Below are 24,973 nucleotides of genomic sequence, written 5' to 3'. Positions count from 1 at the left end.
TTGTTATGTTACAGCCTTATTCTAAAATTGATTAAATTGTTTTTTTTTTCAGTTGTACTAGTTAGTTAGTTTATTTCTACATAAAGGAAATGGATGACAGTTTTGTTTTATATTTGCTTGTGTGCTCAGCTCTTGGTTAGATATCTACACTGCACAGCCATGTGTTCACTTCACCTAAGTCTGTTTGGCTTTCAGTTCCCTGTGTTTTTACAAGTGCTATTTTCATTGACACCGTTTTTCAATCTCCATTTTATTCGCTTAACAGAGCTTGTTTTAAACTAATGTCAAAATGAAATACAAAATGAGCTTTTACCTGGACATATAAAAGTACCAGACATACTGACACATTATAAAAATAAACATTTTTAAAGTATTTTTTATTATCAATCTATTTACATTTTCAGCTTGCTGTTTTTCATCTAAGACATATTGAAGCAGTGGCCCAGGTGATATCAAAATGACTAAAGGAACCACGCCCCTATGTCTTTATTTTAATCCCCGTCCCCCAGGAGGCCTTTTGCCTTCTGGTAGGCCGTCATTGTAAATAAGAATTTGTTCTTAACTGACTTGCCGAGTTAGATCAAGGTTAGATCAAAATAAAACCATCAGTCCAGACTAAAGGCGCTGTTGTGCATAATATTCCTCTTCTCATCCTGTGTGGTGACATCCTGACTCTGAGTTGTAACGGTTGACACATGACCATTGAGAACAGTAACTGTCACTGGTGGCAGTTCGACCAGCGCGTCCTGAATGTCCTTCAGAGACTCTCTCCCCTCCCACCTTCCTCGCAGAACATTTCTGATGACATGGTCCTCTACAGTGAACACCCGGCTGACCAGATCATCAGATTGTATGGAGAGCTTCCCTCTAGTTATCCTTCCCATCAGGGATAGTATGTACGACATAGGGCAATGCTTACAAGTCACCATCTTTTCAGTGGTGTCCACCCTCTCCAGGTGGTGCGCTTCTGGGCAGGTGTACTCTTGGGACAACCAGTATCCAATGATTTTCCCCTCAAACTTCTCAGGCTGTACCATGTTGTGTGGCAGATCGCATTTCCTACCACTGGCCACATTGACCAGAGTAGATTCTGGTGTTGTGTTCAGCACGGTTTGACCCCCATACTTAGCAACAGAAACATTGGTGACCCGGTACCATTTCCCCTCTTCGATCGTGTTTTCACGACCCCACACGGTCAGGTTTGTGAGTGTTGTTGAATCATCTACAATATGACCGACTAGGTATTCCACCATGGGCATGCTTTTGTTAAATCTTGTTTTACAATGGCCCTCTTTCAGTTTCTGAATCACCTCCACTGTAACGTTCACCTACAATGCAAGAAAAACCCCAAAAGGAGAAATACATTACAGGGCACTGAACTAGACAAGGTTAGAGTTTAAACATGCATACTTCATTGGTAGTGAATTATTATTATTATAGCTACCTTCTGTTTTACAGCATTTTCTGTGTTTTCTTTGTCCTCTTGAAGGTCAGCTAGCGCCACATCCTTGACCCTCCCGTCAAGGTCGCTGTTGAATTTGAAGGGTAAATCTTTGAGGATGGAAAATGTGGATGTGTATGTAAACATTATCTGCATCTTGTTGTTTCTGCTTATGGATGGCTGGAGCACCACTTTCACCAACTTCACTGGAGTTCTGCAAAAACATGCATTATAAAAGATGAATAACAGATATTCCTCATCACATAGCAGTCAAAGCCTTTGCAGAGCCCTTCATACCCAACTTACCTGCGACTCTCTGCTGTGGCAAAGCGGTCTCGCAGCTGCGGCTGAAAAACGATCAGATTCCTGCTCTCATCTTCTTGCTGTAAAACGGCATTGAAATAGCCTGTCTTCTTCCCTCTCTTCACTGCTGAGACATTGTGGATGTAGCCGCAGGCCTTGATTACTTCCTGCAAATTCCCCATTATGGAGCCTATTGGAGGGACAAAATGCAGCATTTGAAAGGAAATACATCTAGGCTATAGACATGCATAACCTAGATATTCAGAGTCAGGGATACTCCGTTTGAGATTAGGAATTGTAATAGGTGCCATGTTGGCACAATAAGCTTCACAACAGTCAGCAACATTCTAGACTAGATTAGATGGCAGGGCTGTACCTGCTCTGATGCTTGGTGGGACTGGGGGTGGGTCAGGGGCACTAGAGTCTTTGAAGGTGGTCCAGTCCAGCTCTTTGAGTCTGGGGAAGTTTGCGATGATCTCTTGCTTATGTAGGAGGGCCACAAAACCATGGCAGTACTTCTCTCCTCTCTCTCTCAGCATGTCCAGTAGCTTGATGACTGTGGTCTCTGGAGGCTGACTGGATTGCAGGTGGGAGAGGATGTTGTATCCACGCTGCTCCACAAGTTTGTTTGAATGGGCGTACTGGAGAATATTGTCGGGTTCCGCTGACAGAATCTCTGTTAGGAGCAACTTTTGATTGCATGCCGCAGCAGAAACTGTGCTGTTCTCAACGGTCGGGCAACACACCGCCACAACCACCAAACAGGAGCAAAGACCCCTCAAAGAACAGTTGGGGAGAAGCGTGTCGTTCAGGCACGTAGTAAAACGTTTAATGAACTGAACACAGCCCTGCTTCATTGGCTGGCAGAATCTACTTCCTATTATATATATGGTATGGCTTGTTGTCATGGGAGAGTCTATGGGTGCTGGCCAGGTGGTCAGGTGAAATCAAACTAGCACCTGGAGAACGAGATGGAACAACAGGTTAATTACTGTGTCAAGTCAAAATATACAGTGAGTGACAGCTGTGTTTAAGAGTGGTATCAGGCAAAAGATTATGATGCATGGTTAGTACACTACTACTGGGTTATAGCTAGGATATTAGCCTACATGATATTGCTATGATTATATTGATCTCTTGTCTTGCCTCTTTAAGGTATCAAAATGTCAAAAGTAATATCGCTCACTGGAAAGCCACGTTGACATAGAAGGCGTTGTAATTAACAAAGGTAGCTGAAGTAGTCGGGTATGCCTTCCCCAATCTATAATTAATACACGGTTATTTGAGCCACAACAGACAGCCAAGAGCAAAGTCAAGAGTATTGACCCACACAGAACTAGCAGAAGGATGGTCTCTTTAACAAGCTGATAATACCGGTTCGTTCCAACGTTTCTTTCAACAAAGTAAGTCATGATATTTTGTATATTATTAGTTATGTGACTTTTAACCCAAACTATAAGATGTTTTTTGCTGAAATGTTTGTAAACAATCTATCTATAGCTTCAAAATATGTTTCAAACTATGATATTGATGTCATATAACTACCATATTGATGTCAACTAAATATAATGTTGATGTCATATGACTTTCATACTGATGTCAGTCCGTGCATCCATAACTACATGTTAATTTTAGAGTTTCAGCTACAGAATATTCATCCGGACACATTCCCCAACTTTATAGTAAAAGTGACAACTTTATAGTTAAGGAGGGGTGTCGCCCGTTTGGCAGAAAAACGAATTGTGCCGCGCTGCGCACAGCACCGCACAATTCAAAATATACGACCTGAAAAGGCGCAGGAGCGAAGGCGCTAAAATGCTTCATCTTGCAGCAGAGACACTTTAACCATTTTACCTGACCAGAGGAGTCATTTTTCTAAAGCATTATCCTGCACCACATACCCATTATTTTAAAACCAAACAGTTTCACAATATCTAGTAAGTAACGCTAGCTAGCTAAAAGTCCTGGTAAATAACGGTAAGGAAATTGATCGTGCTATCAGGAATCCTTGGGACGTCCCTACCCCAAGTTGAAAATGGTTCCGGTAGGGTTATTATAGTTGGTTAGGGTAGGAGTTAAGGTTTAACCGTAAGGAAATAGTTATGTACCGATTCTTGTCTTCTGCTTTTTCCCGCGCTCTCACTGAACAAAGAAAAAGAAGGTTACTCTTTAGTGTTTACTAGCGGCTTCAACATTTCCCTGACTGTGGGCGGGTGCAGATCGTGTTCTTCTTCTTTGGTATCATGTCGTTCGCACATTTTATTTGGTGCATGCCGCCACCTACTGTGCGCTAGTGTGTGTTATATCACGTTACATTTGTGATAAAAAAATAAAAAGGGGGAACATTTTTCTAAAAATCACCACCAACCATCCCTTCGCCTATATACCAATATTTCATACAAATAAAATCTCAAAACATCTTATAACCCTTCTGCAGTAAAATCTCAAAACATCTTATAACTCTTCTGCAGTAAAATCTCAAAACATCTTATAACTCTTCTGCAGTAAAATCTCAAAACATCTTATAACCCTTCTGCAGTAAAATCTCAAAACATCTTATAACTCTTCTGCAGTAAAATCTCGTACACCCAGGTACTTCTCAGCAGCAACCACCTACACTCATTAAAAACCCACTACCCTATTCCACTACTTTGACCCTACCTGCTCCTGCACCATGACTACTGCCTGGGAGGACTGGACACCATCACTCAACACGCCCTGTAACTCTTCTGAAGTCAAATCTCATATACCCAAATACTTCTCTGCAGCTGCCACCGCAACACCTATTTTCTGTGAGCCAACCTTACTGAAGCATGAATCACTCGTTGGCCTATCCCTCGATGCTGGCACAAATCTACTACTCACTGGGATCCTCTCAGGATCCCTCACCCTTGACCCATCTCCCTCTACTTTCTTCACTGCCTCAACATATGACACCTTCTGCACTACTCTGACTCTAGCCACCTCAACCTGCCTCTTTCGCACCGGACACTTCCGCTCCCCAGGAACATGGGCACCCCTACAATTGACACACAACTTTATCCACCAAAACTTCACAGTCCTCTGTGCCCTCCTGTACACTACCCATGTCCTCATGCCCTCCTGCACACTACCCATGTCTTGGAATCTCCCTCCTACACTCTGCTGTGACATGACCACAAGTGTGGCACCTGAAACACTGCAGTGGATTTGGCACAAAAGCTCTAACAGGAATAATGATGTATCCTAACATGACTTTGACGGGTAAAGACACTGACTCAGAAGGAAGGACTGACAGTGATTCCTCTGTTTCACCACGCTCCCCACCAGGCCTGCGTCACACCAAACGGTTCGCATCACAAACACCAAGAATCTTCAACTTCAATTGCTCCACCTCCACACTTAATGCTAAGCCAAAAATCCCTACTTTCAATGGTGCCCCGTTCCTAAGAGCAAAGCAAGAAACAGGCCTTGGCTCAAATTGCATTCCTGCTTCAGTGGGGTAAATGTGTGTGTGATCATCAGTAGCAAATGAGTACTATCCCCTGTCCAAAAGAATGATTTATGACCTATGACTTAATGTGTACTTCACTGATTCAACTGCACCCAACTCCTTTCTTACTCACTCTGAAACCACAAATGGATCCGCCAAAAGACAAAGGTCCACTTTCTCACTCCTACTTAACCAGGTTCTTCTTTACCATGACCAACAATGCCAAGCTCAGGTTCCAAGCTTTTCACCACACCTTCCATCTCACTTAACTCGCCCTCATTCACCTCCATTTCCCCTCCAGAACTCATTCAAATCCAACCTCTGCTTTCCTCATTCTCTTCAACATCTTCTTCCTCTCTTTCAACCTCAATTCCTCCTCAGAAATCCAAGTGTCTTTGTCCCTGTCCTAATATTCCTGTTCTTGTTCCATGATTCCTCCTACGACCTCCTGCATACATGTCTCTCGCGCCTTCTTTCCTCTCCGATCAATTCATTCGGTTGGCTAACAACAAATCTAGTCCCAGATATTCTAATCTGACACCTTATTTGTCCAATCATGTGTCAGTCTGTATTTCAGATTTTCTTTTAGAGATAAGGCTTAGACCTTGTAATGTTATGTGTGTGTAAATGACCTTCATCACTCTTTACTCAGGCACAAGTGTGATACCCTCATGGATATGGATAGCATTGGTGAGTAAATTCTATGTTAGAGCTCAGAGGGTCACGTTCAGTAAAGGGCTCTATTCTATTCTGTTTAATATTTTGTTGTGCATTGTGCCCTAGCCCTAGTCATGTATTATGCTATCTACATATATGTTCTAGTTCTGTGGTCCATGCTCTATGTTCTAATGCTCTAGTGTTCTATTTCTATATTATGTGTTCTTCCTCATTATTCTGTGTGTTACCTGTGTTCCAAACCTCATTTTGTGTGTCTTCTTTTCAGAGGGGTTGAATGAAGTGCGTCCTGCTGTGTACCGCACTGCAATGAAGCTCCGCTCCTTACAGAAACTCTGCCATAGTGAGTGAGTGTGTGTGTGTGTGTGTGTGTGTTTGTGTGTGTGTGTGTGTTTAAATGAAATGCTTTTTAGGTGTGTGTAATCTGTTACAGTGTATGTTTGTAATGCTCTGAATGTGTGTTACAGTGCATGTTGTGACACTGCGGGAGCTCATCCCAGCCCTGTGCTCTCTGGGCGGAGCCCGGGACACTGGGGTGGGGCTTAGTGAACAGGAAGTGAGACAGTGCATAAACAGGATGTTCCAAAGCGTGTCACAGGAAGTACCTGGGCAGGTGTCGGCAGAGGCGCCAGAACAGACTTGCAGACTGCTGTACAGACTGTTTGACCGGTGAGGACACACTACTGTTCAAACACACACAACTGTTCAAACACACACTACTGTTCAAACACACACTACTGTTCAAACACACACTACTGTTCAAACACACACTACTGTTCAAACACACACTACTGTTCAAACACACACAACTGTTCAAACACACACTACTGTTCAAACACACACTACTGTTCAAACACACACTTCGTCTGTAAACTAAAGGGTGTATGTCTTTCCCAGGGGACAGACTGGCGCTGTCTGTTGCAGGTCAGTTGAAGCCGCTCTCATCTCTCTCTCAGCAGACACACTCTCAGCCAAACATAAGGGTAAGTAACACACACACACACAGACACACACATGATATACACTCTGTGTTCATTCCCTGTGTGTGTTGCAGCTCTGGTTCGTCTGGCAGAGAGGTGCAGTGGGAGAGAGAGTGGCACGGTGAGCAGGAGTGGTCTCAGAGTCGTACTGCAAGACCTCAGCCAGGTTAGACACACACACACACACAGACACACACACACACACACACACACACACACACACACACACACACACACACACACACACACACACACACACACACACACACACACCTGAGTACTACCTCACATGATTATCAAATCCAATTTTATTCGTCACATGCGGCGAATACAACAGACCTTACAGGGAAATGCTTTACTTACGAGCTCCTTACCAACAATGCAGTTTCCAAAAATTACAGATAAGATTGAGTAATTAAAGAGCAGCAGTAAAATAACAATAGCGAGACTATATACAGGGGGGTACCGATACAGAGTCAATGTGCGGGGGCACCGGTTAGTTGAGGTAGTATGTACATGTAGGTAGAGTTATTAAAGTGACTATGCATAGATGACAACAGAGAGTAGCAGTGGTGTAAAGAAGAGGGGCGGGGGGGGGGGGGGGGGGGGTACTGCCAATATTCTGGGTAGCCATTTGACCAGATGTCTAGCCTATGTGTGTGTGTGTCTGTAGGTGCCGGCTGTAGTGCAGGAGAACCATGTGTTTGGCTCAGCTGAGACAGCTGTTCGTTCCTGCTTCAGTGGGGTAAGTGTGTGTGTGTGATCATCAGTAGCAAATGAGTACTATCCCCTGTCCAAAATAATGATTTATGACTTAATGTGTACTGATAAGAAACTTAGGGCAGGGTTAGGGGGGTTGGTCATGGGGTTTGGAGGAGTTGGTTATGGGGTTGGGGGGGTTGGTCATACGGTTAGGGGGGAGTTGGTTATGGCCATGGGTTTAAGTCCGTCAAGATCCCTAGATCTGTAACTAAATGACTTAATAAATGACAGAAGACATTCTTTAGAGGTCACTACAGGTGTTAGTAGAACAAGGTCAGGGTCAAGAGAACAGGGTTAGGAGAACAGGGTCAGGAGAACAGGGTCAGGAGAACAGAGTCAGGGTCAGGAGAACAGGGACAGGAGAATAGGGTCAGGAGAACAGGGTCAGGGTTAGGAGAACAGGGTCAGGAGAACAGGAACAGGAGAACAGGGACAGGAGAATGGGGTCAGGAGAACAGGGTTAGGATTAGGAGAACAGGGTTAGGGCTAGGAGAACATGGTCAGGAGAACAGGGTTAGGATTATGAGAACAGGGTTAGGGCTAGGAGAACATGGTCAGGAAACAGGGTTCAGAGAATAGGGTTAAGAGAACAGGGTTAGGGTTAGGAGAACATGGTCAGGAGAATAGGGTTAAGAGAACAGGGTTAGGGTTAGGAGAACATGGTCAGGAGAACAGGGTTAAGAGAACAGGGTTGGGGTTAGGAGAACATGGTCAGGAGAACAGGGTTAGGGTTAGGAGAACAGGGACAGGAGAACATGGTTAGGGTCAGGAGAACAGGGACAGAAGAACATGGTTAGGGTCAGGAGAACAGGGTCAGGAGAAAAGGGTTAGGAAAACAGGGTCAGGAGAATAGGGTTGGGGTCAGGAGAACAGGGTCGGGAGAATAGGGTTAGGGTCAGGAGAACAGGGTCAGGAGAACAGGTGTAGGAAAACAGGGTCATGAGAACAGGGTTAGGGTCAGGAGAACAGGGTTAGGGTCAGGAAAACAGGGTTAGGGTCATGAGAACAGGGTTAGGGTCAGGAGAACAGGGTTAGGAAAACAGGGTCAGGAGAATAGGGTTAGGGTCAGGAGAACAGGGTCAGGAGAACAGGGGTAGGAAAACAGGGTCAGGAGACGGGGTCAGGAGAACAGGGTTAGGGTCAGGAGAACAGGTTTAGGGTCAGGAGAACAGGGTTAGGAAAACAGGGTCGGGAGAATAGGGTTAGGGTCAGGAGAACATGGTTAGGAAACAGGGTCAGGAGAACAGGGGTAGGAAAACAGGGTCAGGAGAACAAGGTTAGGGTCAGGAGAACATGGTTAGGAAACAGGGTCAGGAGAACAGGGTTAGGGTCAGGAGAACAGGGTTAGGAAAAGAGGGTCGGGAGAATAGGGTTAGGGTCAGGAGAACAGGGTCAGGAGAACAGGGTCAGCAGAACAGGGGTAGGAAACAGGGTCAAGAGAACAGGGTAAGGGTCAGGAGAACAGGGTAAGGGTCAGGAGAACAAGGTTAGGGTCAGGAGAACATGGTTAGGAAACAGGGTCAGGAGAACAGGTTTAGGGTCAGGAGAACAGGGTAAGGGTCAGGAGAACAAGGTTAGGGTCAGGAAAACAGGTTTAGGGTCAGGAGAATAGGGTTAGGGTCAGGAGAACAGGGTTAGGGTCAGGAGAATAGGGTTAGGTAAACAAGGTCGGGAGAATAGGGTTAGGGTCAGGAGAACATGGTTAGGAAACAGGGTCAGGAGACCAGGGTCAGGAGAACAAGGTTAGGGTCAGGAGAACATGGTTAGGAAACAGGGTCAGGAGAACAGGGTTATGGTCAGGAGAACAGGGTCAGGAGAACAGGGTAAGGGTTAGGAGAACAAGGTTAGGGTCAGGAGAACAGGGTTAGGAAACAGGGTTAGGGTCAGGAGAACAGGGTTAGGGTCAGGAGAATAGGGTTAGGGTCAGGAGAATAGGGTTAGGGTCAGGAGAACAGGGTTAGGGTCAGGAGAACAGGGTTAGGGTCAGGAGAACAGGGTTAGGGTCAGGAGAATAGGGTTAGGGTCAGGAGAACAGGGTTAGGGTCAGGAGAACAGGGTTAGGGTCAGGAGAACAGGGTTAGGGTCAGGAGAATAGGGTTAGGGTCAGGAGAATAGGGTTTAGGGTCAGGAGAATAGGGTTAGGGTCAGGAGAACAGGGTTAGGGTCAGGAGAATAGGGTTAGGGTCAGGAGAATAGGTTTAGGAAACAGGATCAGGAGAACAGGGTTAGGGTCAGGAGAACAGGGTTAGGGTCAGGAGAACAGGGTTAGGGTCAGGAGAATAGGGTTAGGGTCAGGAGAACAGGGTTAGGGTCAGGAGAATAGGGTTAGGGTCAGGAGAACAGGGTTAGGGTCAGGAGAATAGGGTTAGGGTCAGGAGAACAGGGTTAGAGTCAGGAGAATAGGGTTAGGGTCAGGAGAATAGGGTTAAGGTCAGGAGAATAGGGTTAGGGTAGGGAGAATAGGGTTAGGGTCAGGAGAATAGGGTTAGGGTCAGGAGAATAGGGTTAGGGTCAGGAGAACAGGGTTAGGGTCAGGAGAATAGGGTTAGGGTCAGGAGAACAGGGTTAGGGTCAGGAGAATAGGGTTAGGGTCAGGAGAACAGGGTTAGGGTCAGGAGAATAGGGTTAGGGTCAGGAGAACAGGGTTAGGGTCAGGAGAATAGGGTTAGGGTCAGGAGAATAGGGTTAGGGTCAGGAGAATAGGGTTAGGGTCAGGAGAATAGGGTTAGGGTCAGGAGAATAGGGTTAGGGTCAGGAGAACAGGGTTAGGGTCAGGAGAATAGGTTTAGGGTCAGGAGAATAGGGTTAGGGTCAGGAGAATAGGGTTAGGGTCAGGAGAATAGGGTTAGGGTCAGGAGAATAGGGTTAGGGTCAGGAGAACAGGGTTAGGGTCAGGAGAATAGGGTTAGGGTCAGGAGAATAGGGTTAGGGTCAGGAGAACAGGGTTAGAGTCAGGAGAACAGGGTTAGGGTCAGGAGAACAGGGTTAGGGTCAGGAGAATAGGGTTAGGGTCAGGAGAATAGGGTTTAGGGTCAGGAGAATAGGGTTAGGGTCAGGAGAACAGGGTTAGGGTCAGGAGAATAGGGTTAGGGTCAGGAGAATAGGTTTAGGAAACAGGATCAGGAGAACAGGGTTAGGGTCAGGAGAACAGGGTTAGGGTCAGGAGAACAGGGTTAGGGTCAGGAGAATAGGGTTAGGGTCAGGAGAACAGGGTTAGGGTCAGGAGAATAGGGTTAGGGTCAGGAGAACAGGGTTAGGGTCAGGAGAATAGGGTTAGGGTCAGGAGAATAGGGTTAGGGTCAGGAGAATAGGGTTAGGGTCAGGATAATAGGGTTAGGGTCAGGAGAACAGGGTTAGGGTCAGGAGAATAGGTGTAGGGTCAGGAGAATAGGGTTAGGGTCAGGAGAACAGGGTTAGGGTCAGGAGAATAGGGTTAGGGTCAGGAGAACAGGGTTAGGGTCAGGAGAACAGGGTTAGGGTCAGGAGAATAGGGTTAGGGTCAGGAGAACAGGGTTAGGGTCAGGAGAACAGGGTTAGAGTCAGGAGAATAGGTTTAGGGTCAGGAGAACAGGGTTAGGGTCAGGAGAATAGGGTTAGGGTCAGGAGAACAGGGTTAGGGTCAGGAGAACAGGGTTAGGGTCAGGAGAATAGGGTTAGGGTCAGGAGAACAGGGTTAGGGTCAGGAGAACATGGTTAGGGTCAGGAGAACAGGGTTAGGGTCAGGAGAATAGGTGTAGGGTCAGGAGAATAGGGTTAGGGTCAGGAGAACAGGGTTAGGGTCAGGAGAATAGGGTTAGGGTCAGGAGAATAGGGTTAGGGTCAGGAGAACAGGGTTAGGGTCAGGAGAATAGGTTTAGGGTCAGGAGAACAGGGTTAGGGTCAGGAGAATAGGGTTAGGGTCAGGAGAACAGGTTTAGGGTCAGGAGAACAGGGTTAGGGTCAGGAGAATAGGGTTAGGGTCAGGAGAACAGGGTTAGGGTCAGGAGAACATGGTTAGGGTCAGGAGAACAGGGTTAGGGTCAGGAGAATAGGGTTAGGGTCAGGAGAACAGGGTTAGGGTCAGGAGAACAGGGTTAGAGTCAGGAGAATAGGGGTCAGGAGAACATGGTTAGGGTCAGGAGAATAGGGTTAGGGTCAGGAGAATAGGTTTAGGGTCAGGAGAACAGGGTTAGGGTCAGGAGAATAGGGTTAGGGTCAGGAGAACAGGGTTAGGGTCAGGAGAACATGGTTAGGGTCAGGAGAATAGGGTTAGGGTCAGGAGAACATGGTTAGGGTCAGGAGAATAGGGTTAGGGTCAGGAGAATAGGGTTAGGGTCAGGAGAACAGGGTTAGGGTCAGGAGAATAGGGTTAGGGTCAGGAGAACAGGGTTAGGGTCAGGAGAACATGGTTAGGGTCAGGAGAATAGGGTTAGGGTCAGGAGAACATGGTTAGGGTCAGGAGAATAGGGTTAGGGTCAGGAGAATAGGGTTAGGGTCAGGAGAACAGGGTTAGGGGGTCAGGAGAATAGGGTTAGGGTCAGGAGAACATGGTTAGGGTCAGGAGAATAGGGTTAGGGTCAGGAGAATAGGGTTAGGGTCAGGAGAACAGGGTTAGGGTCAGGAGAACAGGGTTAGGGGGTCAAGAGAACAGGGTTAGGGTCAGGAGAATAGGGTTAGGGTCAGGAGAACAGGGTTAGGGGGTCAGGAGAACAGGGTTAGGGTCAGGAGAACAGGGTCAGGAGAACAGGGTTAGGGGGTCAGGAGAACAGGGTTAGGGGGTCAGGAGAACAGGGTTAGGGGGTCAGGAGAACAGGGTTAGGGGGTCAGGAGAACAGGGTTAGGGGGTCAGGAGAACAGGGTTAGGGTCAGGAGAACAGGGTTAGGGGGTCAGGAGAACAGGGTTAGGGTCAGGAGAACAGGGTTAGGGTCAGGAGAACAGGGTTAGGGTCAGGAGAACAGGGTTAGGGTCAGGAGAACAGGGTTAGGGTCAGGAGAATAGGGTTAGGGTCAGGAGAACAGGGTTAGGGTCAGGAGAACAGGGTTAGGGTCAGGAGAACAGGGTTAGGGTCAGGAGAACAGGGTTAGGGTCAGGAGAACAGGGTTAGGGTCAGGAGAATAGGGTTAGGGTCAGGAGAACAGGGTTAGGGTCAGGAGAATAGGGTTAGGGTCAGGAGAACAGGGTTAGGGTCAGGAGAACAGGGTTAGGGTCAGGAGAACATGGTTAGGGTCAGGAGAATAGGGTTAGGGTCAGGAGAATAGGGTTAGGAAACAGGATCAGGAGAACAGGGTTAGGGTCAGGAGAACAGGGTTAGGGTCAGGAGAACAGGGTTAGGGTCAGGAGAACAGGGTTAGGGTCAGGAGAACAGGGTTAGGGGAATACATTCTTCTTTTCTTTTTCCATTATTTTTGATAGTACTCATTTACTGTAACTCATTTACTGTAATTACTGTAATCACATGTAGATGATGAGCGTTTATGTAAATAATCAGCAGTTAGATAGATGCTGAAGGTGTTTGTGTATGTGTGTAGGTGCTGAGTGCGTGTGTTTGTGAGGAGCATGTCCTCTCATGGCTGCAGTGTGAGCCCTGTCTGTTGCTGTGGCTCCCCACCCTGTACCGCCTGTCAGTCAGCGAGAACGTCACACACTCCGTACGCTGCCACGCCTGCAAGGCCTACCCCATCACTGGACTTAGGTGGGTGTCTGTGCTCCATATTATGCTGCATGATGTTTGTGTGTGTCTGTGTAATATGTGCCTGTGTGTCTGAGACTCTCTCTCTCTGTGTTGTAGGTATCGCTGTATGAAGTGTGTGTGTGTCTGAGACTCTCTCTCTCTGTGTTGTAGGTATCGCTGTATGAAGTGTGTGTGTCTGAGACTCTCTCTCTGTGTTGTAGGTATCGCTGTATGAAGTGTGTGTGTGTCTGAGACTCTCTCTCTGTGTTGTAGGTATCGCTGTATGAAGTGTGTGTGTCTGAGACTCTCTCTCTGTGTTGTAGGTATCGCTGAATGAAGTGTGTGTGTGTCTGAGACTCTCTCTCTGTGTTGTAGGTATCGCTGTATGAAGTGTGTGTGTGTCTGAGACTCTCTCTCTGTGTTGTAGGTATCGCTGTATGAAGTGTGTGTGTCTGAGACTCTCTCTCTCTGTTGTAGGTATCGCTGTATGAAGTGTGTGTGTGTCTGAGACTCTCTCTCTGTGTTGTAGGTATCGCTGTATGAAGTGTGTGAACCTTCATCTGTGCCAAACCTGCTTCCTGACAGAGAGACACACAAAAAAACACAAGAGCTCCCACCCAGTGCTGGAGCACTGCACTCAGGTATAGGTACACACACACACACACACACACACACACACACACTTGTGATTGACTGTTGTGTTTCGTCTCCAGCCATCCTGGAAAGAATCCCTAGCCTCATTAGCATACAGCGCCCGCCACGCCTTGTTACCACGGCGATACACACACAGGGAGGCAGAGAGGAGAAGGTGCCTAATCAGGGCGGAGTCACGAGGGGAGCCGCAGACCAGGTAGACCAATCAGAGATGGACCTGTGTGTATACCAAAAGAGAATAACTTTTGTTTTAGTTTAAAAAAAGAGTAATACATGTTTCCATTGTATTTTCTGTGTTTACAGCTTCACCACCCCTGACCCTTCACCTCAGTCAGCCGCTGAGGACACACCCCCTGACGACAGAGCCCCTCCCACTAATCCTCCCCAACTGCTGGCCACACCCTCAGCTGTTCGGCCCAGGAAGGCATCTAAAGCCCTGCAAACTGAGGAAGAGCAGGAGGAAGCACAGCCACAGGTGACCTTTCACCTCTACCCCTCTCCCTTCACACCTCACCTCTCAGCTCAGTGGATTTTTAGTACGGTTCAGATTTATGCTAAATGAATCTTCAGAAGATTATTGATGCGCTCCACTAGATCCTCTATTGATTCATGTCTGTTGTTTCTGTCCCCAGAGGAGAGACTCTGTCCTCATTAAGGACATCAAGGACCTGCAGAGGGACAAATGGTGAGCCTCAATCACTGTAGCACTCTAACCTCCTAACCTAGCACCTAACCTATAGTCTGGGTGATGCTCATTACACGTGTGTGTCAGGCTGCTGGAGAGGGAGCTGCAGGTGTGGAGGGTAACGGTTCAGTCGGAGCAGGGCTCGCTGGAGTACCGCTGCTCTGAGATGGAGGCCAACATGGAGACTCTGAGACAACACAACCTCAGACTGCAGGACATGATGTCACAGGTAGACACACACACACACACAGACTGCAGGACATGATGTCACAGGTAGACACACACACACACACAGACTGCAGGACATGATCTCACAGGTAGACACACACACACAGACTGCAGGACATGATGTCACAGGTAGACACACACACACACACACACACCTCAGACTACAGGCCTGACTCGTTGTGCTAAAATTTCCCTCTTCCTTTCAACAGGCTCTTAGCATGTCAGGGAAACATGCTGACATCATGCCTCATGCTAATGTCATCCCACATGCTAAATACAGGCCAGAGAGAGACATAGCCTGTCCTGTAGAGTCCCAGAGCTCTGCATCTTCTTCTGGATCCAGAGAAAGAGAAGAGGAGGAGAGGGAAGAGGAGGATGAATGTTGCACAGCAAAGATGCAGAGGAATGAGATGAAGACAGAAGAACAGAGAGGTGATGATGATGAAGAGGAGGAGCAGACTGAGACTGACTCAGTCACAGAGACTCATACTCCCACAATTACCTCTAACCCACAGCCCTGTGATGGGCAGGTCACTGGGCCAATGAAAGACCAGAGTGTCTCTGAAGAGGAGTATTCTGGGATGTGTAGTTTAGCGGAGGAGAAAAGACTGTGTGAGCTGGTGCAACGACTAATAAGTGAGCTGTCGCTACACACTTACACACATACAGGTGAGTTTACGGATGAGCTCTCTCTAGTTCTACACACTACTACACTTGTGTGTGTGTAGTTGTGTGGAGGTGTGTAGTTGTGTGTGTGTATTAAGGTATGAGTATGTTTCTCCAGACTGCAGACAGGAGTTGGAGTTGTTGGAGGCTGCAGAGGAAGTGGGGGACTCTGTGTGTCATCTCGTCTATGCAGTGAACACACACTCCGTCCCAAACACACACACTTCATGCCCCATCCTCCTACACAACCACAGGCCAGAGTATGTATCCAAAAGGCTTCTCTAGACTTTGACGCCTGATGATGTGAGTTATTGTGTACTTTCCTGATATTTGTATGTAGCACAGTTGTACTGAAATGATTCTGCTCTTTCATTAGAGAAACCTATGACAAAATGTTTTAATTCATGTACATTATTTATTAAATAAACAAGCTTTTTGACAAAGACCTTATAAACGTAAAAAAATATCCTGATTGTAAAAAATAAACTTAGAGCACAACAACCACCATGTCAGAACAGACAGCTTGACAAACATCCTGCTAACTATTCTACTGCTGGTTTCTGGGTAAAACATGACCGTATGAGAGAAGGATGGGAAGCAGAGGAGAGAGGAAGAGGCAATCTCTCCTCCACTTCTCTACATTCTCTCTCTCACCCCGTCTCTTCAGAGAGCCAGGGTACATCTCAATAGATGCTCCTCGTCTCCTCTCCTTCATCTGCACCGAGAGCAGGACAGGAGAAAGCCATGTGGAAACAGTCAACGTTTCAGGTAGAATTGTAATGAAGTGGAGCAGACAAAGCTCTTATCATGTGAAGTAGTAACATTTGTATCTGCTACATTATGAACCTTCACCCTGCTAAACACGCCCATTTTATTTCATGTCAGTGTATCTGGAGGAAAGGAGACAAGGAAAGGAAGCCCCTGTAGACTGTTGAGATGCATCCCGTCATCTCCTCACCCTGCTAAACACGCCCATTTTATTTCATGTCAGTGTATCTGGAGGAAAGGAGACAAGGAAAGGAAGCCCCTGTAGACTGTTGAGATGCATCCCGTCATCTCCTCACCCTGCTAAACACGCCCATTTTATTTCATGTCAGTGTATCTGGAGGAAAGGAGACAAGGAAAGGAAGCCACTGTAGACTGTTGTGATGCATCCCGTCATCTCCTCACGCTCCTCCTCAGTGTTCGGGTGGGCAGTGGAGCAGGGGATTGTCGGGGGGACGACCGGCGGCTTGGTGTTCTGATGGCCTGTTTCAGAGGGGTCGAAGTGACCCCCCTGGCTGGGCTTTTGGGCCTTGGGAGTTTCTTACTCTCTGCGACCCGTCTCGAGCACCCTTTCCTGGACCCGACTGTGGGAGAGAGGTCCTGGGGTGGTGGGGGTTTAGGTGGAGGGCTGATTTGAGGTGGTCGCCCCCTTTTGGAGCTGCGTCTTGCTGGTTGCCGTTCTCCCCTACCCCCTCTTGTCCAAGGCCTGTACGGAGGAGAGTGGTCTTTCTCAGGGGTTAGAGGTCGGTCCGTCTTTAACTTCCGTTCTCCTCCTCTCCGCCTCCGCTGCCGGGTCACTTCTGGGTTAGAGTTTGTGTCGGGAGAGAGCGTGCTCAGTAGAAATCGGCTGCTATTGGACAGAGAGGAGCGGCTGAAGGGCGTAGTCACAGATGACCCTGCCTCCGATGAACCCTGACCTTCAGCTCCAAATGACCCCACTGCCTCTAAGAGTGACCCCGACGCCACACTGTCCCCGCTACGACCCCTCCTCCTACCCCCAGACCCATCTCTCCCTCCCTCTCCCCCCTGTCTCTCTGTATTGATGTCTGGACTCAGGCTCCTGAACAGTTGTCTGACCACGTGGGACTGGGGGGGTCTGGGGAGGCCAGAGGAGGAGGGGGTGAGATTCAAGCCCTTGGGGGGGGTCTTCAGAATGCGGTGTGTGGCAGGGTCATAGTACCTCAGAGGAACCCTTTTGTATTTGACCTTGGCCCCCACGTCGCCTTCACACCCGTCACATGACCTTTTCCTGCGGCGGTTGCCCCTGGCGATAGGTCTGAGGCGGGGCTTGGGGTCAAAGGAAGGGGTTTCGGGGGAGGAGAGGACATAGATCAGGGTGGTTTTGGGCTGCAGGGGGGTCATGATGCGGGAGTAGGAGACAGGCAGGCGGAGAGAGCACAGCCTTGTCTTCATCTCTGGGGTCTTCTCCTGGTCAACGCCGGGGTCCTGACAGGGCAGCGTTAGGATGTCCGGGGATGTGCTCGTCTGGTCCAGTGTTCTCTGTCGGATGGTGGGGATGATGGCTGCTGTAGTCTGTGTCCCGTGACTCACTTTGACCACCTGACACCTGGACGCCAGGCGATAACTCCTACTAACTTTCCTCCGCCTAAACACCTCCCTCCCCCTCCTGTGGCATTCTGGGTCGTCATCTTCATTGTCATGGTCACCAAGGGGAACCCACCCCCCGTCTTCCAACCCCTCTTTCTGGCCACGCTCCATATCTCTGCTGCTCCGCTTCCCATGCCTGTGAATGACATCAGAAATATGAACATGAGGAGAGAGAATAGTAGCCGTTTGGTGGATTTCAATGATGTAGAAATACTCGTGATGAGGCAGGTCAAAATCTGGTCTGTGCGTACCTGGCGAGGGATTCGCTTTTGAAGTAGCAGATGAACCTTCCTTGTCGGAACTCTCGGACCATGTTCTCCACCTTCTGCTCGTCCTCCAGCAGCACCTGGGTCCACGTCTTCCCCAGGAAGGACACAGGGATGTGGGGGAGTGCAGGGAGAATCTCCTCCACTGTTTGTTCCATTTCTCCCTCTGTCTCCCCCATCCCTGCCTCCCCCGCTGTCCTAGTCTCAGGGTTGAGGGCAGAATCCAGTTGGCTGGTGTACATCTGGTCCTCCATGTTCACCTGTACCTCCATGAGACAGGCCAGGGCCCTGCCCTCCCGCTCCCCTCCACCCTGCCTTAAGCCCACGACCACAGGGATGTCCTTCCTCCGCTCCTGCCCCCTCCCAATAGCCACCTGCACAGGGGTATCCCAGTCCGCATCCGATCCCGAACCCACTCCCAGTGAGCCAGGGAGGCTAAGGTGGAAGCTGTCCGTATCCCCCCTTGCCTCTCCTCTCTCCCCCCCTGTCCATATGTTGTGGTCCCTCTGGTGGTGTTGTGTGGGACTGCGGCCGTAGCAGTGTCTCTGGATCACCTCCTCTATCGTGTCCCCCTCAGGGTCGGAGTGGTCACTGGAGAACGCCTGCTCCTTCTGGGTCTCCCTCCGCCTCCATGGGGGCACCCCCGCCCACGCGGCCCAGCCAGTGTTTACCGTCCGGGGCTTGGGGTCTGGGGTCCGGTCCCTCGGCCTGTAGGGAGGCTGGTTCTCTGGTGTTCCCTGGGTTATCTGGTCCGTTGGGGTAGCACACAACTGTGGAGAAGCGGGGGAGCAGGGAGGATGGATGGAGGAAGAGGAGTTGCTTCCTCTCTCTCTCCGCCGGTTGGTCTTCCTGTGTGCTTTCCGGTGGAGCGGAGGAGGGGTTTGCTTCTGGCTACAAGGTCTCGTGGGGTGTGTTGGTAAGTGGTCCAGGGAAGGTGTGTGTGAGTGAGTCCCTTCCTCAGAACTTGGTCTTATATCCTGGTCTGGAGCAGTTGGGGTTAACCTCTCTGACCCCACATTTCCCCATCTACCTTCTTCTGGTTGGCTGGTCCTTGTTTCCGAGGCAACATCCGCTTCCTGTACGTAAACGAGCTGACAGGAAGAGTCGTCAGAGCTGGGCATGTGCTCTCGGGTTCCGAACGATGCCCCGTCATCGTTGCTGGCGCAGAGATCCAATAGCTCCTCCCTGGGAACCAGCGGGCTGCTCAGAGATGGCAGGTCAGCGTGGGTGGGGCTTAAGACACACAGAAAGGTAAATCAGAGGAAGGAGACTAGGGCTGACTGAAATAATACTGACAGGGATAGATAGTTGAGGGTGATGTTAACAGATTGTGTGTGTGTGTGTTACCGAGGGTCGTTGTAGAGGTTCGGGTGATGCTGGATTACGTCAGATAAGAATCTCTCCATCAGGCTTCCAGAGGGGACGTAGGTGCGAGTGCTATGAACCACCTCCCTGTGTCTGGGGCTTAGGATGTGCTGCTCCACGTTGTTGTAGAGTATCTGGCAGCAGCTGCAGTAGCCCTGTCTGGGGGGAGGAACTCTGGACGGCCCGGGCTGCTCCTCCTCCCTCTCCCCCCTTGAGAAGACGGAGAACACGACATGTAACACAACACAACTGATGTGGACACAACCAAAACACGACAAATAAACCCTGTGGGTGTTTGTTGACTCACCTGCTAACAGTGTCCATCTCCTTCTGTGGATCTGTCTGACCCTGCTCTGCATCTGTCAGAGATAAGGACGTTCACTCCAAAGCTAGCTTGAAATATCGCAAATGGTGCAATTGAATTGGATCATTTTCTATACGTTGTAAAGCAGGCGGGCGGTCACGTGTGTTAGTGAGTTAGAGGACCCTGGCTCAAACCCAGTCAGAGGCAAGTTCATAGAGGCAGCGCTATATGCTACGCTAGCACACTGACGCCGTTTACGCTCAGACAATGCAAACTTATATGCACGCTCACAAGCATTTCGCTACACCCACAATAACATCTGCTAAACACGTATATTTTACAAATAAAATGTCATTTGAGTTGGCTAGTAGTACTTTCTGTCCTCTTACCTTGAGCAGAGGGGGCAGACTGCTCGTCAGCAGGCATTTGGTGTTCTACATCTGAAAAGACACACAAAGAGGATACTAAAAAATAAAAGTGTATCCTGTACATAAGTTGTGTGGCTTGTTATGAAATAAATCACATCCAAAACACCAGAAACCAACTCACTCGCTGGGGGAAGAGTCAGGGAAGCTTCAGTCTCAGGCTGGCCAATCACATTATGTCAGATCAGTCTCCCATCTCCAAGGGCAACCTGATTCTGGACCAACTACTGAAGTAGTGACACATGACAATTAAAAGATGCGGCATTTCAGAGGTTATTTCCTTTTCCAGCATTGTCATAAGGATACAACAAAAGTTATCTGGCTAGTTTACAATTCCAATGTTATTGCTTAGGCCTACTGAGATCTGTATCTTGCATGTACGCTATTTATTCCACGGCGCGCGGGGTTCCATTGGAAATCTGCAGATCGCGCGAGTGAATCGGCTAGACAGCAAGCTCCGCCGTGATTGGTTGGGACGAGGACACGCTGGGCACAGGAAGCCAACTTGGCCTTCTGCTCTGTCCTCGATTAGCTTTCTCAAAATAAATCACAATTTCGCTTCTACAGCAAGGAGCTAGCTGGATGACTGCAATATGCAGCACTGCTGATATGCATAATTAATGAACACAACATAGCTTTAGGTATCTAGCAAGTAACGAAGTTTTACAACAGTTGGGAAATAGCTGATTTCGTTATGCTAGCTAGTAGTAGCAGCCTCACTGACGTTAGCTAGCCATGCTTGCACGGTGAGATTCCGGGACTAAAAACACGCTAGAGAAATATAATACAGCAGAGACCCGTTGTACATTTTAACGAGTTTAGTTTCCATATCCACACAAACATTCCTTCCCGCCTTTTCACCTGTTTTGTTATTCCATTCGGCATCCGTATTTTGCTCTTCTCTTCCCGGAGAAGTGACGTTACCCGGCTTGGCGGACACGAACTCCTACCGGTACCAGAGATTACGGAAGAGGAAGCAAGACATCCATCTCGCAAATATTTGCTGGTTCATGTTAGTCAATGAACTAAGCCGACCAGACAGATGTCGCATTTCTCCATAGGAGGCACTCCCTAAATTGCTAAGTATTTTGCAACACCCCGGAATTGCGGCCATTTTTCTTCAATGTAAACGTCTTGAGCTAGAGATCTTTATTCAGCCATTGAACTAAGCTGTGGCAACATCAAAGGGAAGTTACACTGCTGAGTCTCGCCTACCTCGGGTCCCCAGGTTACTTTTGTGTGAAACGACAATTGTCTCCCAAGGGTCAGCTGAATTTAAGGGTAAATCCTATTTTTGAAATGAATGAGCTATGCCCTGCATCGCTACGTTCAAACATTTCAGAATGACAGCCTTAAAGCTGCCATGTAACTTTTTGGGGGATCCGACCAAATGCAGACTTTGTAAATCTGTCACTTGGCTGCTCGCCCAAAACGAGTTGAACTCGGGGTCGTCCAGGCATCCCTATGGGAAGAAATGACAAACGTGTTTGAATAGCCAAATATAAGGTCTGAGGCAAGTCTCAGATGTTATACTTGTCAGATGGCAGTCAGTTGACCCCTATGAAGACTGCTCATTACATAATGTTTACTGATGATACCTAGAACACAAGACCTAAGCCTGTGTTTACTTGGGTGTTTCACCCCAAAACTGAAAATACTCTGCTCAATAGAAGATTTCCAACCATTTATGCATCCAAGTTGTTACATTACCATAAACAGCTGAAAATAATGTATTTTACTACATTTCAGCAGTTCAGAATGTACAATGAATCTCTACACGACCCATTTTAGCAACCAGGAAATGGCAGTGATTTCAGCACATTTAGGACCCTCAGAGAATGCAATTCACCAGCCGAGTTTAACCCAAACACCCAAGTCTTTACTCAAAAGCTACATAAACCAGGCAGAACCACTTGTCAGAATATGTAACAAACATTTTCCATCTGAAGTGCTTTTTATTACAGCTCCAAAGTGCTCAGTGTCTTTGTTGGTAAGTGTTTTGAGTTTTAGATCTTGTTGAAGGCAGCCACATCCATAGACTGGACGTAGTCCTCAAAGGCTGTAATCTGTTCCTCCAGCTGGTCTGTTCCCACCTTGTCGTCCTCTACCACACACCCAATCTGCAGCTTCTTGATGCCATAGCCCACTGGTACCAGCTTGGCTGAAGGGGGAGAAGGGAACAGATGTCAACACGAGTTTTGGTGGAGACATTCAAACAAGAGCAGAGCCAATGACAGCTTGAGCAAGATCTACAGAAAAGTGTTTGAGACCAAGCATCCCTGCCTTCCGTGGAGTGCAGACAGACCGGGACAGTAGGAAACACATTTCTGTGTTTAGGGGCAGCACTGAACCAGCTGCATTGTAACTTAACCTGCAGCAGTCAATAGTAGCACTGGTAACTGTTGCACTGTCCTCAGGTTGTTCCCAGTGAACGGTTGGAATGAAACCATAGCAGGTCCATTCCAGCCTTTACCATGCGCTGTCAGCCTTTCACCAGCCACCACTGTAGTGCACTCTTCCTGCACTTACACTGTCCCCAAAGCAGGCCGTCCATTGAGATGCTGCGAACACACTCCTCCAGCTTGGCCATGTCCGTCTCATCATCCCACGGTTTCACATCAAGCAGGATCGATGACTTGGCGATGAGTGTGGGCTCTGTGGTGGTGAGATGTGCACACAGAAAGAACAGACATACTGACCGTGAGTGTCAACCCCTCAAAACAACCAAGCAAACAATGACCTTATATTGTCTGGCAGTACTCAGATTATAAAAAGGTGTCCATCACGAATCAGCCGAAAGATGGTGTTAGAATCATCATAGAATAGCCAGCTTTGTGCATGTGGGCAATGTTCCGTCCTTCACAGCGTCGCAGGACATGCGCGTTGTGTAATGTAGACTAGAAAAGTCACAAGGCATGCAATGTTAGCTGTGCATGACGTACTCTTTGACTTCTTGGCGGCGTAGGCTGCGATTCTCTCCTCCTTCAGCCTTTCTGCCTCTGCGTCCTCCTGCAGGGGTGAGAGAGCAAAGGTTAGTGGGATCAGCTATGCTTGAGATGGATTTCCAACAGCCAACCATGTTAAATTCCACAAATACAAAAACATGAGGGGGGGGGGGGGGGGCGCAATGTATGTCAGCTCGCTGAAGACTCCAAATAAGACAGTCATTGTCGTAGAACATTTGGGGCCAACGTGGATAGCTCTGCGTCTGACATCTCAGATAATTTGAAACAGCTCACCCGCTGAGGATTAATAAAGTTGAATTGAATTCAAAACAGGAAGCTGTCACCTCGTCGTCAGAGCCAAACAGGTCCATGTCATCGTCGTCATCCTTTGAGTCTGCAGCTGTGTTGTCCTCCACGCCGGAAGGACCATACTGGCCCAGGGGCTTCTTAACTCCTGGCAAACTGCAGTGAGGGGAGGGAGACGAGAGAAGGGGAAGACAGACGTAGAGATCAGGAAGGGCAGGGAAGAACAGTGAGTAGAGAAAGGGTAAAGAGAGGGCGGGGAGGTCAGAAAGGGAAGTTAAACAGATGTCCCAATCCGTGTATACACCAATCTTATTTTCATCTATGATCCAGACTCATCAGTACTAAAAGTTTGTGCATCAGGCAATCAGGCGAAAGATGGTGTGAAATCATCATGCAAATCCTAGATCAGTAGCAAAGGGTAACTAGTAATTAACTGGCAATTATAGTGCACAACTCACCTGCCCTTCTGGTTTTGGAATGACTTGATGTGGTTGTACCAGCGAAGAGCATGGCACTGGACTGTTGAGGGGGCTGAGGGGATTGCATCGAACACAGCCACGTCGGCCTGGGAGGGCACCCACCTGCACAGGGAGGAAAGTTAGAAGTCAGCATAGAATGAGGACAATTGGATCCTAGATCTGTGCCTACAGCACATTGCAGATATAAAAGTAATGTAGCGCAGATTCCCGTGATTTCATACTTGATAACCATCACGCAAGTCGCAGAATACTACCTGAGCATTCTGGACCTTCCAATTAAACCAAATACGCCCGCCCCCCCCCCCCCCCGGTTCAGTACCAGAGCCTCACTAAATTTCACTCAACGTGTAGTGGAGTTACCTAGCCATTTTAGTTAAATATTCGACTTCCCCTCCAATCTAGCACCTTCATGTGCAGCCGTCCACGTACTTCAAACTAAAGTTAGCAGTTAACCTCACCGAAGAGCATGTAACACCATTACCTACTATAGGTGTCCACAAAAGCTAGCCTCTGGTTTGGCGTCTACTTTAGGACGACACGAGTATCATAACTGAATTCAAAATCATATCCGTAAAATAATTTGCACGAAGTTCAGATCGCTAAGGTTAGCGAGAAGGTCGCTAACATAGCGAACTTGCCTTATGCGACGCCATTGTCGGTTGGCTGGCTAACTTGGTCGATACATACAACAAAAATGGCTACAAATGCCTACCAACCCCTCGATGTAGCTCTTGTCGGCTAAAAAGTCGTTGAGGACCTTGAGGCCGCCAGGGGTTTTCAGGTCGCCAAAGCCCATTGTTCAAGATGCTTCTGAGACGAGACAATACGTGCAGTGCAGGAAGAGCGAAAGAACGAGGAAGGAACACGAGGAGGATTTTATACCAGTGACGGCGACCCGTGCGACTCCACCTCCTTGTTCTCTCCTTTGAATGTTATTTTCTTCCATTCTAAAAATAATGTTACTTTCACCAAACTGCAGCTATACAATTTGAG

At 48.2% G+C, this 24,973-nt stretch overlaps 4 protein-coding genes across 5 annotated transcripts; 1 reads left to right on the top strand and 3 right to left on the bottom strand.

Moving 5' to 3' along the window:
- Positions 1-234: 234 nt before the first annotated feature.
- LOC139412774 (uncharacterized) lies at positions 235-3,978 on the bottom strand. The gene is made up of 5 exons (XM_071159478.1): positions 3,853-3,978; positions 2,121-2,703; positions 1,748-1,934; positions 1,445-1,655; positions 235-1,328 (listed from the first exon to the last, which is right to left on the bottom strand). The coding sequence occupies exons 2-5, from the start codon at positions 2,650-2,652 to the stop codon at positions 606-608; spliced, it is 1,653 nt and encodes a 550-aa protein (XP_071015579.1). The 5' UTR covers positions 2,653-2,703; positions 3,853-3,978; the 3' UTR covers positions 235-605.
- An 860-nt stretch (positions 3,979-4,838) lies between these two features.
- LOC139412772 (dystrotelin-like) lies at positions 4,839-15,804 on the top strand. Its single transcript, XM_071159474.1, has 16 exons — positions 4,839-4,956; positions 5,039-5,225; positions 5,869-5,906; positions 6,160-6,234; positions 6,359-6,560; positions 6,789-6,874; positions 6,946-7,037; positions 7,545-7,616; positions 13,142-13,305; positions 13,814-13,925; positions 13,998-14,134; positions 14,242-14,413; positions 14,571-14,623; positions 14,711-14,852; positions 15,061-15,520; positions 15,636-15,804. Exons 1-16 carry the CDS (start codon positions 4,839-4,841, stop codon positions 15,800-15,802), a joined length of 2,277 nt encoding a protein of 758 aa, XP_071015575.1. The 3' UTR covers positions 15,803-15,804.
- A 108-nt stretch (positions 15,805-15,912) lies between these two features.
- Positions 15,913-21,779, bottom strand: LOC139412771 (uncharacterized). 2 transcript variants are annotated; one of them, XM_071159472.1, is made up of 7 exons: positions 21,112-21,779; positions 20,375-20,477; positions 20,215-20,265; positions 19,829-19,880; positions 19,504-19,731; positions 18,142-19,389; positions 15,913-18,026 (listed from the first exon to the last, which is right to left on the bottom strand). In XM_071159472.1, exons 3-7 carry the CDS (start codon positions 20,249-20,251, stop codon positions 16,676-16,678), a joined length of 2,916 nt encoding a protein of 971 aa, XP_071015573.1. In that variant the 5' UTR covers positions 20,252-20,265; positions 20,375-20,477; positions 21,112-21,779; the 3' UTR covers positions 15,913-16,675. The 2 variants fall into 2 exon arrangements, with proteins under 2 accessions (XP_071015573.1, XP_071015574.1); XM_071159473.1 differs by having other exon boundaries at positions 20,375-20,474.
- Positions 21,780-21,919: 140 nt separating this feature from the next.
- Positions 21,920-24,866, bottom strand: LOC139412775 (elongation factor 1-beta-like). The gene is made up of 6 exons (XM_071159479.1): positions 24,697-24,866; positions 23,960-24,082; positions 23,540-23,657; positions 23,193-23,259; positions 22,780-22,905; positions 21,920-22,411 (listed from the first exon to the last, which is right to left on the bottom strand). Exons 1-6 carry the CDS (start codon positions 24,774-24,776, stop codon positions 22,257-22,259), a joined length of 669 nt encoding a protein of 222 aa, XP_071015580.1. The 5' UTR covers positions 24,777-24,866; the 3' UTR covers positions 21,920-22,256.
- Between the last annotated feature and the right edge of the window lie 107 nt (positions 24,867-24,973).

This window comes from Oncorhynchus clarkii, chromosome 7, assembly GCF_045791955.1.
Source record: "Oncorhynchus clarkii lewisi isolate Uvic-CL-2024 chromosome 7, UVic_Ocla_1.0, whole genome shotgun sequence".
Lineage (NCBI taxonomy): Eukaryota > Metazoa > Chordata > Actinopteri > Salmoniformes > Salmonidae > Oncorhynchus > Oncorhynchus clarkii.
The sequence above is the reverse complement of the archived record's forward strand: the minus strand, read 5'-3'. Positions and strand labels throughout refer to the sequence as shown.